Below are 17246 nucleotides of genomic sequence, written 5' to 3' on the forward strand. Positions count from 1 at the left end.
CTTCCTTTGAATCTATCCAATTCACACTTGTAATCCAAATACTAAAATTTTCAAATACCTCTTCTCTCCTTATATGCCACCTGTATCTCATCTGATGTTAGCAGTCATTCCTTTCTTAGTTTTGCCCATAAATACAGACCTTTACAAATACTAGTCATCTTCAGAGCATACATCTTGGTAGTACTACAGTGCTCATTCTTCTGTAATGATACAGCACAAGACAGAAGGGTTAATCAAGGCCCTAAAACTAATTTCATCAGGTTTACACAATTTGTCATATTGTGAAATTTTGAGGTTTTGCAGTTGATGTATATTCCACCTCAGTCCTGTTTTTCATGATTAGACCTTAATGAATCACTCACTTGATGTCTGTGAACTCTTCTGGAAGTTTTCCTCATCTTAAAAAATAATGAAGGCCTTCAGAGCGGAGCTGGGGATAGTGGAAATACAAAGAATTGGCCATAAACCTAAATGGTTTTGGTTTTTTACCCTTTGAATAGTACTAGTTTATAGCAAAGAAATGTGAGATGAAGTCACTGAAGTTACTTTACTGGGCCTCCCTCACTGTGTTAATTCTCATTAAAAACCCCTCCCAAAGTTGCTTTTCCTAAAAATGGGTAACCCAGAACTGCCAAGATTTATGCAGGGTAATCAGCTATTCAGTCTGAAATTGCTCTAAGAATGGCAAGCTTTGGCCAACATCCATTTTCAATTGCAACAATAACAAAAAAGTTTGTGTCATGGTGTTTCAGAACAGTTTAATTTCTGTAGCATAAATATACATGGAAAATATTAATGGGAATCAGGAAACAATCAGTTTTCATGTATCCCATCTACAGCACAGTATAAGGAACTAAGCTATAAAGTGCCAGCTAATCATTCCTCTTTCATTATAAATAATTGCAAATGCCGAAGAAGGCTTGTGAACAAAAGACAATGGTTCCAAATATGTAGCAGAAAATCCTTAACTATAATAGGTTTTGTACACTGCATTGCCTGAAGCAATTGAGCACTTGCTATGTAACCAGCTGCAATGTTCTGCACCTCTGCTGAAACCCGAGTGGAAGCCTGGGTCTTCTGTGCCCTCAGTCCCAGTCGTTGGAGGGGCTGTACATCCCCACAGCTGGAACAAAGCCAACTTCTCCAGCTGACCCAAGAGTACAGTTGGCTTCTTTCAAAGGCAGCTGCATGCAGCCTGTAGCCAAATGGATGGGTCATCACGATGAGGGGCCTCTGAGAGGAGAGGGATTTGGAAAAAAAGGAAGAGAATTGCCAAAGTGCCTCCCCCAGCAAAGAGGCTGCTGTAGAGAGTAATGTTAAGTGCAGTTCATTTGGTATAGTCACATTAAAAAAATCCAACAGAAAACACTCAAAAAAATTGGTTATTAGTCAAGATGTTGATATACTCTTCCCCTGAAGATTAAAGAATTTTTTTGTTAAGGGTCAGAGGTTTTACTTGTAATAAAATAGTGAATTACAAGTAGAATGCCGCATTGTTAAAAATATACACATAAAAAATTTCAGTGTTTAGGGTGTTAATGATTTGTGGTTTTAATTTTCACTCACTTAATGGTCTCTTTTGGATTTTTTTTGGTATAAGTCCTAAATTTGTAGGGATGGCAAATATTTCCTAATATATTCAACACTGCATAAGTAAGGAATGCTGTAAGAGCTGTGATAATTTCTCTGGAGATGCCTATGAGCTGCAGCATTAGGAGGAAAGGCAAAGATGGCTCTGTACTACCTCTGTCTTTCATTTCCTTCTGAGGCTGCCAGCTATTAGAGACTATATAGGCCATAGGCAGGTGGGGATCTGGTAATTTCAACAGCACCTTTTCAGATCTTTGTATCCCCTTGCATTTGTGAAGGACTCTATTTCCCTCATGGAAGAATTCTTTACTGCTTTATCTGGGTTAGAGCTGCTTTGCATCGCTAGACCCAGCTTTCACAGATGGGCGTCAAGCTAGATGATTTTGTTCTAAGCAACTATGCAGGAGATAGCTCATAAAGGAAGATATACAAGATAATGTCGGTACCAGGGGATGTTGAATTTACTGTGTCTAGAACACTCAATGTCAAATGTTTTCAGCTGACAATCTTCAAATGTTAGACTCACTCTTTATCCTATAAACTTAAATTGGAAGGACAAGATTATGTATCTGTGTTTCAGAAACACCTGACACAGGTGTATCTTCATTGCTGTCAGTGAGGATAATCTGCTTGCCTTGGTATATTTGATGCTGTAAATTTGTTGACATTGCTTTTGCATGCACTTCAGGAACTTGGAAACAGCAAGAAAATCAGACATATCTGTATTAGACTGCTTTTATTCCCTTCAAGGCTCAAAGCAGACCTATGGTTGCCTAGACCTGGATGTTGCTCTCCAGGTAACAGTACACTAAATTCCTTTGGCTCATGCCCCTCAGCCACTTGGAGGGCTGTTGCAGGAGAAAGAAAAAATGGTACAGCCAAACATTCTCTGGTTGCCAGGCTCCTGGGAGGCATAGGCAGCCCTGTAGTTAGAAAGGTCAAGAGAAATGGAAGCTCTAACATGGTACTGATTTTAATACAGACTCTAGGAGACTGAACAGATGTACAGACCATTAAGCTTGACTTTACTGGGCAAACTGTGACCAACTTTGAAAAAAAAATGGTAGGCGCATGGGTAAGTATGTTGGGCAGAGGGATTAGTGCTGCTTGTGCAGGTATTTCACAAGCCTATTAAGAGTTCCTTGAAGGATTCAGTGAGCATGAGGAGGACAAGGGAAATCTATTTGATACTGCTGGTGCTCAGGCTCTAAACTAAACCCTGTATTTTTATCAATAGTGTTACTCTAGAAATATACCTTTCATGACCAGCATGGCTAGAGGTTCTAGGAATTACAAGCAATTTTTAGAGCTGTGTTCTACTATCTTAAGTGATGCAATCTCTTGAATTACTAAAATGTTCATCCCTGGTGCTACAATGGATTGGGTGTGAATGGAGTGTTTCTTGCGTGCAGAGCCCTGGAACTGAGGGGCTGATACTGGACAGATACTGGAGGTTTGGCCTGTAGGGAAGCATGTTGAAGTACTCTGTGTGGTATAACATAATGCACATCATCCTCAGATCCCACACATGTGCTCCATTTAGTGACCTCACCACAGCCTTGCCTAACGCTGCCTCTTAACTCTTAGGAGTATTTATATTTATGATATCTTGCATAGAGAATGCATGAAATTTTTTTAATAGTTTTCATTAGCACATGGAACTGCCAAGATTGGATTCTAGGTTTGAACACCAACAGATGGATTTAATTTTTTCATTCAGATGAAACAACAAACTGTCATCATTTATTGTATGCTTGATTAATGTGCTTTGGTGTTGTCTTGATAACTTGAAGTAGTGGCTTTTCCTTTCATAATAACACATTTTGTAATATATTTCCTTTTTGTCTGAGTCTTGGCTCTGGTCACTGGTGCAAATGACACTAGTACTGAGTAAACTCAGCAGTACAGGAAGATCCCAATTCTGTTATCAGTAGCATGCCAATCTCTGGAAAACAAAACAAGGTACAGAAAGACAGTGAGAGAGTTTAATTCTGAATTAGATATATTAACTTCTTAAGGAAAAGTGCCAACTTACAGAAACATAAAGAAATGCCTTTTCTAAATCAATGCCTCAAAGATGAATATACATAGGCACATGTTTAGCTGAAAATGACCACTGTTTATATAAAGAGGGTAGAACTTTACAGAGGCCTAGAAAAGCAAATCCTGGCCACTGCCATCAGACCATCCTTATGTTGAAACAGTTGAAATATTGCATGCTACCTGGATTGCTTGAACCTACTGTGTTAGTTTTCATGGGCTTCAAAAAATAAGTGGTTTTTTGTATCTTACTCCATTCTTTTTTCAATGAAATCTTTTAAAATGAGCAAAATCAGCTCAGCCATGCCTACTTTAGAGAGCATTCTGCATTCAGCAGTTTGACACCATAATTTTGTTGACCAGTTCCCAGCTGCTTCAGGCATTGATTTTAAACCAGTTTCCTGGAAAAAGTAAGCCATATTCAAAGAAAAGAGGAAGCTTTTGGTGATGTAAAGGTTCTTATGTTATCTTTTTTTGCCAACACAGTCACGACGGAATAGAATGCAAGCACTTTTGTATTCTTAACCAAAACAGGTATCAGATCAAAGCCAATATTGTAACCACACTCGGACATGTGTGAGGTTAAAAGAGGAAGTAACGTGATCCAACTGCTTCAAGTAGACTGAGGTAGTTACAGGACACTTCTGACAACTGAAGCTGTATCAAGTTGCTTCCTTGTCTGCTGTAAACATGAGAAAAGAAAGACTGTAGCTTTGATTCTGCCTAAAGAAACGTGTGAACAGAACTATACTGCCTGTTTCAGCTGCATAGACAATTCACTAGAAAATGAAGTTTCAGGTCAGCTGAAATTCATGCTGCATTTCACAAACAGTTTAGTCCTGAAACTGAAACCTCAAAAATAATTTTTGAAAGAAATAAAACATTATGATGGTCTTGAAATACATTTTTTTTATTTAACATTAGGAAATGAAATGAAGGCTGAGTTTCAGCTTGAGCAAACTTCTTTTGCTAGAACCTAAAGTATTGTTCTTCTGTAGAAAAAAGAATGCTTTTTTTAAAATTTAAAGGAATTTGATTCTCTTCAGTTCATTAGTATCCATCTCCAAAGCACGCAATTTCAGAAATTGTACTAAAGCTTTTAGATTTCATGCCAGTTAAACTGGCTTATGAGCCCAGCTTCATAGATAGACACTTTTATTCAGAGGTAAGGGAAGCATGGTGCATAGAGGATCAGAGAAGGAGCAGGACTCAGTCTGGGGTATGTTGGTGGAGCACATTCTCTTTAGTTCACTCTTCTGTGGTATGTTTCTAAACATCCTATTGCAACACCAGTGGTCTGAGAAGTCAGCAGTAAAATCATGTGGCAACCGCACCAGTATTGCTAAAGTGAGACAAAAATTTCCACTTTCCATGAGGTGAAAATACAGTCTGCTGTCTGTTTTCCATTAGAGAACTGGTTCCCACCTCTTACTCTGGAACTTCTGAATTATTTGAATTTATTTCTGGCAGATAGGGGTGAAGAAATCACACCAATATGAGTTGTTTTACTTTAATGTGATATATTACTTTCAAAATTCAACAGCATCTCATTTCTTTTCTTCATCTGTATAATGCCAGCTACGTGTTATCTTTCCCAATAAGTGAACAGGAAGAATGTGGTGGATTGTTCATATAAACACTTCCTTTAAATGTTGGTATTACTAAGTTTGACCAGTCACAACTAACATTCTTAATGACAGCATTGGAATTTTACTAAAATGGTGTCCCTCAAGACAAGGAGTAAGAGTTTAGGAACTATGTTGAGTCTTTCAGTACCTTAGCAGGTGACCTCATATTCTGTATCATTAGATCAGGAGTTTAACTGCCACATATTCTGATCTTAGTGGGAAAGCTTTCCTGTTGTAATGGTGCTGCAATCACCATTAACTTTTGTGTCCCAGAATACTCTGAGACACATGTTAATGGCACCTGTGAGTATATTAACTGCATTACAATAAATGACGGGAAATTAATGGGAAGTTTCCCTCACACCCTTCTTCTTTTGGCACTTTTGAAGGTAGGGGTAGGTAGTATGGATTTTCATATCACAATACATTTTATACAAGTATGCTGTAACCATCATTTACGTAGACTGATTTTTAAAGCATTCAGGCAAAGTACTGAGACACAGTGCGAGGTTAAGGTAAGAACAGATCCATGTATTACTCTGCAGCTGGGCCTGAAGAAGGCTATGTGGAAAACCAGATGAACTCCAAAATTGCAAGAAGCAGTAGCAAAGGATTTAAATCAGGTAAGATTACAAGTGCTCTGGGAGGTTGTGCCGTAGATTCCAAGTTGGCATCTCTTTTCCATCTCAATGTATCTTTACCCCATGCACTGACATGACCCTTTATTCAACCTCGGCTTGGATGACATTTCTGCTACCTTCCAGGAAAGGAATTGTTTTTTGCAGCAGCTCCCTCTCTTATTCATTTTGAGAAAAGGATTAAATACTCCCTCTGACCAAGCTTACAGGCATGCTGAAGTGAAGCCACTTCATGCTCCTGGCCAAACAAAGAACAAAAATACCCACAATAAGCAAAAGCAGATGGCTTCAGTGGCAGGAAATGAATGAGCCAGAGTGCAGGTAAAATGGTTCTCCGAACACATTGCGGAGTTTTGCACTGACAGGTTCTTTGTTATCTGGGGCCTCCCCACAGAAGGCCAGATGTCTTCTGTTGTGAGAGGAGATAGAGATGCTCTTCCTTTTCCTCCCCCTTTAACTTATGGCTGTTTAAGTTACTGCTAATGGAAGCAGAAGCCTGTTTTTCCCTCTTGGTCTCTGATGTTTTTGGAAACAGAAGAGATAGTGAAGGGGTATTCTGATATGAAAGAAAAGGCCCAGAACTGGCCTTTACCTCCCCATGACCTTCAATTTAAAGAACAGGGAGGTCAGTGCTGCTAATTGCACTTGAAAGGATTAGCCACTTGATTGCTTTCATTTAGTGGAACAAATCTTTTCTTTAGTCTCAAAGCTGGGGAAGTGTATCAGTGGTACTGAGATGCTTTCAGTGTGAGATGGATGATTTGGTTTGGCTTCTTATACCAACATCAAAATTAAATACAGGATGTAAATACTTTTATATATATATGAGAGAAGGGGCAACTACATCTGCTCAGACAGGACAGATTTGCAGCAGAAGTGACAAAAACCTCCTTCCTGCCCCCATAGAAGGTTATCAGAGGAATAACAGGAGACCATAACAAATTACAGATATTAGGTGTGCCTCTGTCCCTTGGTATAACAAATGACTCGTGCATTACACTGAGGTTGCACTGGAAGAAGAAAAGAATCTGAACCCAATTCCTGGACACAGCGAGCCAGATTTAAAATCCTTTCTGTACATTAATTTCATCAGAGAGTTAAAGCTAATTTTCTTTTGGAAAAGGTTTTTAATTCCCATTGTTCAAATAAAGTGAGGTACACAAAACTTAAATTTGGAAACAATTTTTCACCTTATGAAACTATTTTCCAAAAGTAACAAAGAACAGCTTATACAAGCTTTTATCTGACCTCTGCTTCTTAAATAAAAAACATGTTTTCAGGGAAATGTGTCTTGGAAGTAACTCCCCCTCTCCCCCCAGATTTTTCTCTCTGGTTCTTGTAAAACATTAGGTCAGTGGGTTCATTTTATTTTTGTTTGTTTAAAGTGGGTGAAAGTTTCCTTCTCAAGCTATTATACTTGTGTGATTAGAAAAAAAATTTACAACAATCTTTGTTTAAGAAATACAAGACCAGATGGAAATGTCAAAAGACCATCAAAATTCATACCAAAGGAAATAACATTAATCATTTTAAAAAGCCAAAGTAACCTCTCAATAGCAATAAAAACCAAACGAGTAGGCAGTGTTGTTTCAATAGCACTGAGACAAGACTGCTGATTTTTCTGATTGCTTGGCACATGAACTCAGTGTATAGGTAGATATAAAAATTATCTTTCTCATTCTGACTTCAAGTCTGTGTTTCCTGTGGTGCTGTTACAGTTCATGCACATTTCACGTGCACACACATAACATAACCACCATTTTGTTCTGCAAATGGGGATATGTTTTTGTTGTCCACCGAAATGCATTTTTATATGCACTTGTGCAGATAAGCAATCAAATATGAAGTATGATGTAAGAGAGTGTATTTGTATCTTGTATTTGAAACAATATTAAGATTTCAGTAACTTGAAGCATTAAAAATGCAGTACAAACCAATTGTTTGAGCCTGTATGGATTGCTGTGGAAACATAAAAACATTTTCTTGATGTATTTTTCAAGACACTTTCTATGTACACTAGGGTGAGCACCCTCCTAGAGAGTATGCTACAAGTGATAACAAAAACTTGGATATTTTGTTTAAAAAATAAAATTTTGTAATTTTTCAGTCTGTCACTTTGACAAGAAACACTTTGTCTTAAGTAACACATTTCTGAGAATATTCAGAAATATTTATCCATCTTATATTGTACCTCTAATGAAACATTTTTTCTACCTTAGGAGTACAATTTTTATCAATGTATGATATAAAATATATTCATATAACTCTGCTCTAAAGTTGTAGCTCAGGTCTATTACCTCTGCCAACACTGCCTGTGCTGGTACAGCTTGGCAAAACTGCATTCCCACGTGATGACTCTGAGAGCAGCACTACACCTATGACAGAACTGCCATCAGCACAAAGTCTTACCCTGTTCTAATCTGCCCCATTACTGCAAAAGCAAGGAGCAGATTCACAGCCTGCCTCATTTAAGCCTTGTCAGAAACATTGTGGTCAGAACCACCATCTTTTATTTTCAGTGCCTACGATATGCCAGTGACATTTGTTAGGTTAGTGCTTCCCCAAATAATGGTATTATACAACAGTAACAAAACTTAACTAAATTTGTTTGAAGAAGTCTAAAATTACCCAAGAAGTTGAGAATAATCCTAATATAACAGGAATGATACTACAGAAACCATACACTGTATAACAGTGTTTCAAGAGACCACTTTTTTATTACTAGAAGAATTTTCCAGAATTAATCTTGGAAGTATATCATTCATATTCAATTAACGTGCTCTTTCATTCTGTATTGCTGCCACTTGCCCCAGCAACTAAACATCATCTGCTCATTTCAGTAAGCCTGTGATGCCATGAAGGTGAATCAGTATTGCTGTGTAAACCACAAAGAAAACGTCTGACATAAGTATTAGTAACAATGAAATGCCAGCATGCTAATTCCTTCTTACAGTTAAAAGAGATGACTCCTTATGGCAAGAGGGGTCAAGTCCTCCACTCCCATCTCAGGAAATGTGCTCATCACAGTGAACACATCAGGCCTGTAGGTTGAAGTACAGCAATATTTAGCAAAATTTAACTGTTTCCTAATAAGTGACTCTAATCAGACTGCTCATATGAAAAGTTCTACAACCTCAAGCATGCAGGATGAGGTCTGCAGCTCACTTTTGGACATTTATTTAGAGTGCAATCTATTTCCAAAAAAACTCCCAGTTATGTTTGTGCAGTTTATTATTACAAAAAAGAGCAGTGTCATGCACCAACAGACAGCTTACTCTTTTCCTGCACAACACTTGGCATCTTTAATCAATGTATACATAAATGAAAAGAAAAAAAGCAGATTATCATATTGTCCTTTGTAGCTCTCTTTCAAAACCTCCTGATGATAGTCCACAAGAAAATAATAAATTGCTTCTATTGTGGAAAGGTATGTATCTGGTTTTCCCTTCTGATGACGCCAAAAGCAAGTTTTCCTTGTCTTCAACTCAATTTGCAGTAACCCTGTCAAGGAAAAAAGATGACCTAGATTAGACAACGTGGATTTGTGGCCAGAATGTCGAACAAGATTTTAGTTTTGTTTTCTGACTTTGCTGCTCAGTGCCTGCATGAAAATAATTTCCTCTTCCCGTCCCTCCATTTTTCATCTGTGAAACTGAGGCAATAATTTTATCCTCCTTTTTGGACCACTTTGGAATTTGATGAAGTGCTCCAAGTCCTAGGTTACAATCTTCATATCTGCAGTTAATCACAGGTTATCTTTTCATTCAAACAGCCACACAGCCCTCAGTAAACTGCAGTCGCTTCACATGGCAAGAGTGAAACCCACACCTACCCAGACACATCAATCTTCATAAAATTATTATTTCATCTTTTGCAAAGTAGATGCTTTTCAAGTGTAAAACAGAATCCCTCAGACTGTTAGCATTGCTGAAGTGAGGACTATTTGCAAGAGCCAGGAACTTTTTGTTTATGCTTGTTAAGTAACTGAAATCTCACAGAAATGACTCAGGAGTAAGTGTGACAGCATCTTGTAATTAACTTTATTAGATACTAAAAGCATTCCCACTTAAGATGAAAGAGGAAATTTGGTGTCTGTATGGCACAAGAAAATCTTTAATCTACTTAAGCCTCTGTAACTATTCTATTACTCAGATTAATTTTAAACATGTATCTTGGTTTTAAAGTTTCCTAAAATGCACAAACTGTTCAAAACTGACACTACCTTAATGTGTTATCACTTTGTAAACAGGATGGGCATTTGGATCATGAAGAACAGGGTACACACCTGTATATCAACAATATCAGAAGCAGATTGTAAAGTTATCTTTTTCTATCACAATCTGATACTCTGTCTCATGGGACAGTTTAGTACAGGTAACAGTAAAAAAACCAGTATGATCTAAAAATTGCTTGGAAGTTATGGACAGGGAAATTTCAGTAAGGTCCAAGTTAAGGCTAGAGCCTAGCACTTGTAATTCCACACTTTTAACCTACAAACTGTGTTTAATTCTTTTCAATGTAATTGCAAGAGGGATTTAGTTGTTTGCTTTGCAGTTAGTAATGTATGGTATCCTGCATTGTGGAAGAAATCTCAATCACAGCATTAAAAAAAAATAAACTGTACAGGAGAGTCTGTCCCTGAATTTAAATGTTACTATTAGCATTCCAGAACCACCCAGCTTCCACCCTAAAAGCAGTGAAGTAAATCTCAGGGATGATTCCTCCAATGTAAACTCCCTCGTAGTTGTGGTTTGAACACAAACAGAAGTTCACTGAAGGCAAGACCATGGACACTACTGAGCTTACCACAAGTGCAGTACCAGTTACTTCCAAACAAAAGATTTTAGGACCTTTCATTAAAAAAAATAAAACCAGAGGAGGTTACGGATAAAAGTTTACTGAGGATGTTTCATCTGCAGTGTATCTGTATACAGCCAAAGGCAATGTTTGCTTACAAATATGCACTGTTCATATGAAACCCCACAATATTAATGTGTAAGCTAGTAAAATATTTGGCTAATAAAAAGCAGTTCAAACTTACAGGAAAAAATCTAAAGCCATCAGTTTCTTTAACAATCAGGGTGATATTGCTAATAAGCTCCATCACTCCTGTGAGAAAGTCATCATTGACATTAGATTCAACTGTTTGTTGTCTGATCTAGAGATTACTTTTAATGAAGTAATCAATCCTAGACATTACCAACTCTCATGTATTTCTTGTCTTAATGATTTAATTTTGTCTTCTAAAGATATATTAAGCACTTTTCCAAGACATAGAAGTATTTTTTCTCCAAGTTCTCTCAGCTTATTTTAAGATTGATGTACTCATTTGCTCTGTCTTGCAGCACAATTTACTAGATTTACTGTCTATATAAATGTAGGTTTACAAAACACAAGGCTTTTCTTTACATTTTCTTGGCTTCATTAATGTTTTCATTCAGTATTTCTTGTAACTTACTCTTAATAAGTATAATAAGTATGGCAATTACTTTTTATTTGGAATTATGAACACTCCTTTCTGAACTTTAGCATATGATGAATATTTTGTTGGATGATGACTTCATTTGCAATTGAACTGAAAAATAAAAACAGTTCTCTATTTTTCATGTATGTACAACATAAAAATGTCATCACTTTATGCCTAAGGAAACTCTGCCCCATTCATCTTGGAAGTGAAAACTTCAATCTCTAAAAGGGGTATTAATGCAATTTATGTTCTTTATGACAAGTACTAAGGAAAGCAATGCATGCACAGGCTATGCACATTGTTACACCCAATGTGTGGATGGGTAAAATTCTCCCATACTAGAAACTGGCTTGCATGACACTGTTAAAACCTCACAGCAATCCTGAAAGGTGCTCAGGAAGCCAGGGGGCTGCGAAACAGCTGGAACCGAGATGTTCTAGAAGGGAGAGAGTATTCCACCAAATCAGCATTGCCATGGGGAAACTGGAAACCATTCATGAGCTCCAAAGTAACAGCAATTAGGACTTTTTGACTAATACATGCATAGGCTCCCATGGAAATTTTCAGTTCCCCTGGCTGCCTGTTACTTTGCTTTAATTCATCCTCTTAAAATAAGTTTCAAAGGCCTTACATTTACTTGCAACATGTAATTCCTCTAATCTTTACAGTAATACTTCAATGAAGCGGATAGAGTATATTTTGTGTTAAATTAAATACTTGTAACAGGATTTTAATTCACCAATACATCATACTAATATGTGGGATTCTTTAATAAACTGACTAAACAGCAAGGCAACATTCATTACCTATGTAAGAAAGTCTGTGAAATTCCTTGTAGGATCCAGTGCAAAGCAGTAGTAGTATATATGTATGTATATATATATGTGTTGCATGTAAACTTGACAACCTGCCTCCCAGCTAAGTGCACTTTTTGTACTAATGAAAGTATTTTCAAATTCCTATTCATCTTAAAGGAAATGGGATGCTATTGCTAAATTGTTTTGTCTTTTGTGGTTTTAATTAGAATGCTTAAATGTAAACTTCTTGTAAGGAACCTAAGAGAAAAACTTTTTGCAGAATTACAAATTTCTGCTTTCAGAGTTGGGAGGGTGTTGAGGGCAAGCACCCATTCCCTTTCTGTCTGGAGTAGTGAGATCATGGAAATGTCCATTAGCAACTTCAGGAGAAAGAGAACCCAAGCAATGGCAAACCTGTGCTGAACCTCCTAAATCCCTCATTTTCCTTCCTGGGGCCTGTGTGCCACCAGCATGTGCACAAATGGTCCTGTGGGTCTCTGCAAAGCAGGCAGCCATCTGCAAAGGAAATCTTCTGGCTTCCTTCAAAGGCCATTCAAACTACTGTTCTACTGTCTAACGTGACAGCTCCCATCCTCTGAGACTGAGGAAAATTGCTCCAATAGAGAAGGGAGAAAAATTAATATAAATGCTTTCTTAGCACTAGGATTATCTTTTTGTAAAATAAATTATATGACATGAAAAGTCCTGAAGTCTCTGGCACAGAAAGTATTCCACAGCCCTGGAACAGGCTGCTGAATCCTTCATATACACTCAGATATAGGGGTACATATAAGCTTACATTGTGCTCAGGTCTCTTATATGTCCCTTAATCATTTCTGCAGCAATAACATCGCAGTATCAACTTGTACTTTTTTTACCTTGAAGTCGTTCATCAGTTATTATCTTGTTAGTCTGATTCCAGGTACTGTCAATAAATATTATTTTCTTCAGTCTAGTGCCTTCACTTCTGCTGCTTGAGATGCCTTCATTGGGATTTGTTTTTTCTTCAGGCTCTATTTTTGCTTGTTTAAGAAGTGGCTCTCTGGAACAGTCATCGTCACTAGCACAGACGCCTTTCTTGGTGTACTTTTGGAGATGGAAAGTGATATCTTTTACTGAAACTGAATTGGGGCCAGGAAATATGAGTGCTATCTAAATGAAGAAAACAAAGAGATCTGTCAATAAAATCTAATAAAACAACAGGAATTGTTGCATTAAAGAACAGAATTTTTTTACCCTGTCTATAAACACTTAAGTCAGGACAAGATGAAACAGTATCTCTTAAAAATATTCTGTTGTCTAATATAGTGTTAAATCCATGTTAAAAACATGTTAATGAATTGAGATCCTTAACAGAGATTTTTAATAAATGTTACTTCCATGCCTCTACTACCGACTCTAACACTTCTGTATAAAAAGATTTTTCAAGCCAAGACAATGGTTGTCAGCCTGAGGAAGTTCAAACATCACTTGTCACTGCAGCATACGGGGCAGGAGGGCCAAAAAGAAGAGCTTGCCATTTAAATGAACATATATATCCAAATTCACAGTTCCATTTTTTTGTGCTCTATGCTATGATACACAATAGTTGCATTTTAGTTGTTTTCCTCTGTCACAGTGAATGTTAAAAATTTTAAGGAGGTTTAAATACTGCAGCTGCTAAATATGAGCACAGCATTCAACTGCTGTTTAACTTCCTCCAAGTAGAATACTTTGATTTTTAGGCAAAAGATTTCTTCAGGTACAGAGTAAATCCAATTCTCTATTATGGGAGGTGATGAAGATACAAAATTCAAGGTGGTTAAGCAGTGCTGTAGTCTTTCTCAGCTTTGGAGAAGGGGTTCCAGTCCAGAACTCTGTGTTTGCAGAGCTAAGCTTTGAAAGAGCACAGGATGGACTGCACTAATGAACAGCAGGGCACTACCACTGCAGGAGGAAGCTGCACCTCCCCAGAAAAAGCCTGGCTATCTCCAGAGAATCTCTTACTTCGTGTCTCTTCTCTTCATACTCTGGAATGCAAGGGTATTTGTAAATTGTAACATCATCAGGTGCCAGGAGCTTAGCATGCACAGCAGTGCTTTTGCCGTCAGTTTCATTTGGGTGTTTAATAATGTCAATCTTCAAAGGTAACTAGAGTAAAAGAAGAAAAAAGCACTATTTATCATCATATTTATGAACATCTGTACAAAAACTTACTCAAAATTCGGGAGAAATTCTTATGGGTGTGTAACTAAAACGTCTGATAATTTTTGATAGGTTTAGAACTAAACTAGAGACAAGTTAGAAACAGCACCTTTTACATTCAATTTATGCAAATACCTAAGTAAGCAATGATGCACTTTGGAATGCTGCCAGAAGCAGTGTGGTAAAATCTCCTGAAGTAGAATCAATAAGGTAAGCTGGATGTGGTCTTAATTGAGCAATATAATGGTTCTAAATATGAATGCTTATCTCTTTTAGGTATTCACCCAACTGTGAAAAGGATTGTTTCAATGAAAATTCATCCAAGTTTGTTAGGTCCAATTTCCAAAGTATTTCTACAGTATTTTTATGATGCTTTCAAACTCCAGTGTCTTCAAAATGCATCTTAGACCCTAACTGATTTTGCAAAATGTCTCAGTCCTCTCTGATAGCTTCCCCAAGTATCTCAGCTGAAAGGCATTACACTATTTATATTTTAAGAGTAGTTATCTGAATTATAGAACCGTGACATATAGGAATGTCTTTTAGGTCACATTTTATGTAAAAATCACCCTTGCTTATGGACAAATTTTTTGTTCACAATATAATGTGTTCTGGCCAGAGTTATTAGAAACTGAAGAATGCGCAAGAGCACCATAAAGAAACTTTCAACAACTAAGTGAAAACACAGTTGCATGAGAAGCTGAGTGACTTCAGCCTATATTCTCATCTAGGAGATGCATAAATGTTTATGTGAGGATTGGAACATTTTCAGTGTTTGTACATGTAATTCCTCAAGTAAGAACAGTAATTTTATCTAACTGTAGTTTATTCGTACTTATAGCTGTGTTGAAGTTGAGTGTTTGTAAAGAATGAGTCAGAAAAGAAATGGCTGCAGACAGACTATTCTGTCCACAGTAACTAAAATTCAAAAGATATTATTAAAAAATCAATAAGAAATATTAACCTTCACAGTTGGAATTTCTTTGGTAGGGACAGTTTCAACAGGAACAAAGCATGTATAACAATAAAACATCCTTGAACTATTGCATCGGGGGCATTTTGATCTCCCACTCTTTTTTGCCTTTTCCAGTACTTCCTGGGATGCTAACTGCAATTGTTGAAGTGGATTATCTTGAAATGATGATGGAGTCTGCAGCAGGCTTTCCAAACACTCGGTATTTCCTTTTGCTCCTTGAGCATTTTCTTCATTTAAAAGTGTAGATGAATCTAAAGACATGGTTAGCTGAAACAGAAAAAATGTTAAGTAAAAATCCAATTACTGTGAACTTATCTTGTATTATCCCATTTAATAAAAACATCTCATCAAAGAAGGTATTTCCTACAACAGAAAGAATAATAAAATCATCTAATTCAAGAGATTTCAGGAGAGCATGAGACAAACAGCTGGAAAGAACCTGAGATCTGCATCCTTAATGCACAGATGCACATTCTTTATCCCACTCACTCCTGCAGAAGACTATTATTTTTCTGTTGTTAAGATCTGTGCCTAAAAGTTTATGAAAACATTGGTAACTAGTGTTTACCTGGATGAGTAATCCCATTAGCCTCCAGTATGACTACTGAGAAGAAGTTATATGCCTACAGGATAGAAATTTGTAAGACAAAAGTTAATTTTGCAAATTTAGATCTCCATCCTAAAATTTATTATGTGTGGGCCAACCAAATAACCTGAATGAAATCCTGCTTGGATAGAACTTTGTGAAATAGAAGAAATTTTCCAGGAGAAGAGCTTGAGGCTGAAAAGAAACAGCTAGAAGAGGGCTTTGGTGCCCCATGTACCAGAAGTCCTGACCCAGTCTAGACTTCTGCAAGTTTGTGTTTATTTAGTACCATTAATGGATTTTTTCAGGCTTTTCTCAGGACAGCTGTTGTCTCACCCTCTGCAGCTGGCACAGAATTTTCAGCATGTACTGTGAGCAAGGCATGAGAAATATGACCGTGTGCCCACCCCAGGACAGACAGAACTGGAAAGTAACAACCCCCCAAAATCAGCTATGTTTCCAACATAAAATTAAAATCAATCCCAGAAAAAAAATTGTTTTCTGGTAAAATTAAACACTCATGCATGCTATACCTTCCCCTCCCCCTCTGCGAAGATCTAACTTTTGAAAGGTCGGGGATGTCCACTCAGATAAACACAAAATCTAGCATGCATACGAATTTTCTAGTGCAATCTGCTTTCAAGTTTCTCTGAGATAAACCAAGTATACTTTACATCTCAGAGTAACCTGTGCTATTATCGAGTTTCCTCGCGAAGCAGAGGGCGAGAGGCCCTGGAATTGGACATGCATTCCCAGCCTGCAAACCGATTCTTTTCAGTGGAATGTCTTTCACTCCGTGGCGCTCGGCGGTGACACCCTGAAGCACTTTTGTTATCGATACTGACGAGGGATACGCTGTGGCCTCACAGTTATAGCTGTGCCCAGGCTGCAGCGCTGTACACACAGTACAGTACACTTCAGAAAATGACAGACTAGGATTCTAAGACCCAACTCTCATTTCAGACGCGTATTTTGCAGACTAAATAGAAACTCCAGCTGCACCTCATCTCCAGACCCCTGGTAAATCACTGCCGGTGGAGGGTACCCTCCGCACTCCAGCTGCAATTCCAGGACAGCTCAGAACGCCGGCCACTCACGCCGGCCCCTCGGGAGGTTGTGTAAAGCTCAGGGGGTGCACAAACCCCTCTGTGCCGCCACTCGCTGCCATCAGCCGAGCGCAGGCCGCTCCGGAGCGCAGCGCTCCGAGCCTCTGCGGGCGGAGATAGCGCAGGGCGGGCACGGCCCTCGGCCGCTGCCTCTGCCAGCGGAACAGCAGCGCGGTTCTGCCGCGGCCCCGTCCCGCCGCAGCGGCACCAAGGCCCCGTGGGCGCAAAGCCGCT

At 38.1% G+C, this 17246-nt stretch overlaps 1 protein-coding gene across 1 annotated transcript; it reads right to left on the reverse strand.

The window, feature by feature from the left end:
• Positions 1 to 5887: 5887 nt before the first annotated feature.
• DTWD1 (DTW domain containing 1) lies at positions 5888 to 17236 on the reverse strand. Its single transcript, XM_063412537.1, is given in 8 exon segments — positions 5888 to 8862; positions 8865 to 8937; positions 9172 to 9397; positions 13039 to 13312; positions 14147 to 14290; positions 15309 to 15587; positions 15889 to 15943; positions 16909 to 17236. Coding segments are annotated over 7 exon segments (1044 nt in total). The 5' UTR covers positions 15907 to 15943; positions 16909 to 17236; the 3' UTR covers positions 5888 to 8832.
• Between the last annotated feature and the right edge of the window lie 10 nt (positions 17237 to 17246).

The sequence above is a fragment of the Prinia subflava genome, chromosome 15 (genome assembly GCF_021018805.1).
Source record: "Prinia subflava isolate CZ2003 ecotype Zambia chromosome 15, Cam_Psub_1.2, whole genome shotgun sequence".
Classification (NCBI taxonomy): Eukaryota; Metazoa; Chordata; class Aves; order Passeriformes; family Cisticolidae; genus Prinia; species Prinia subflava.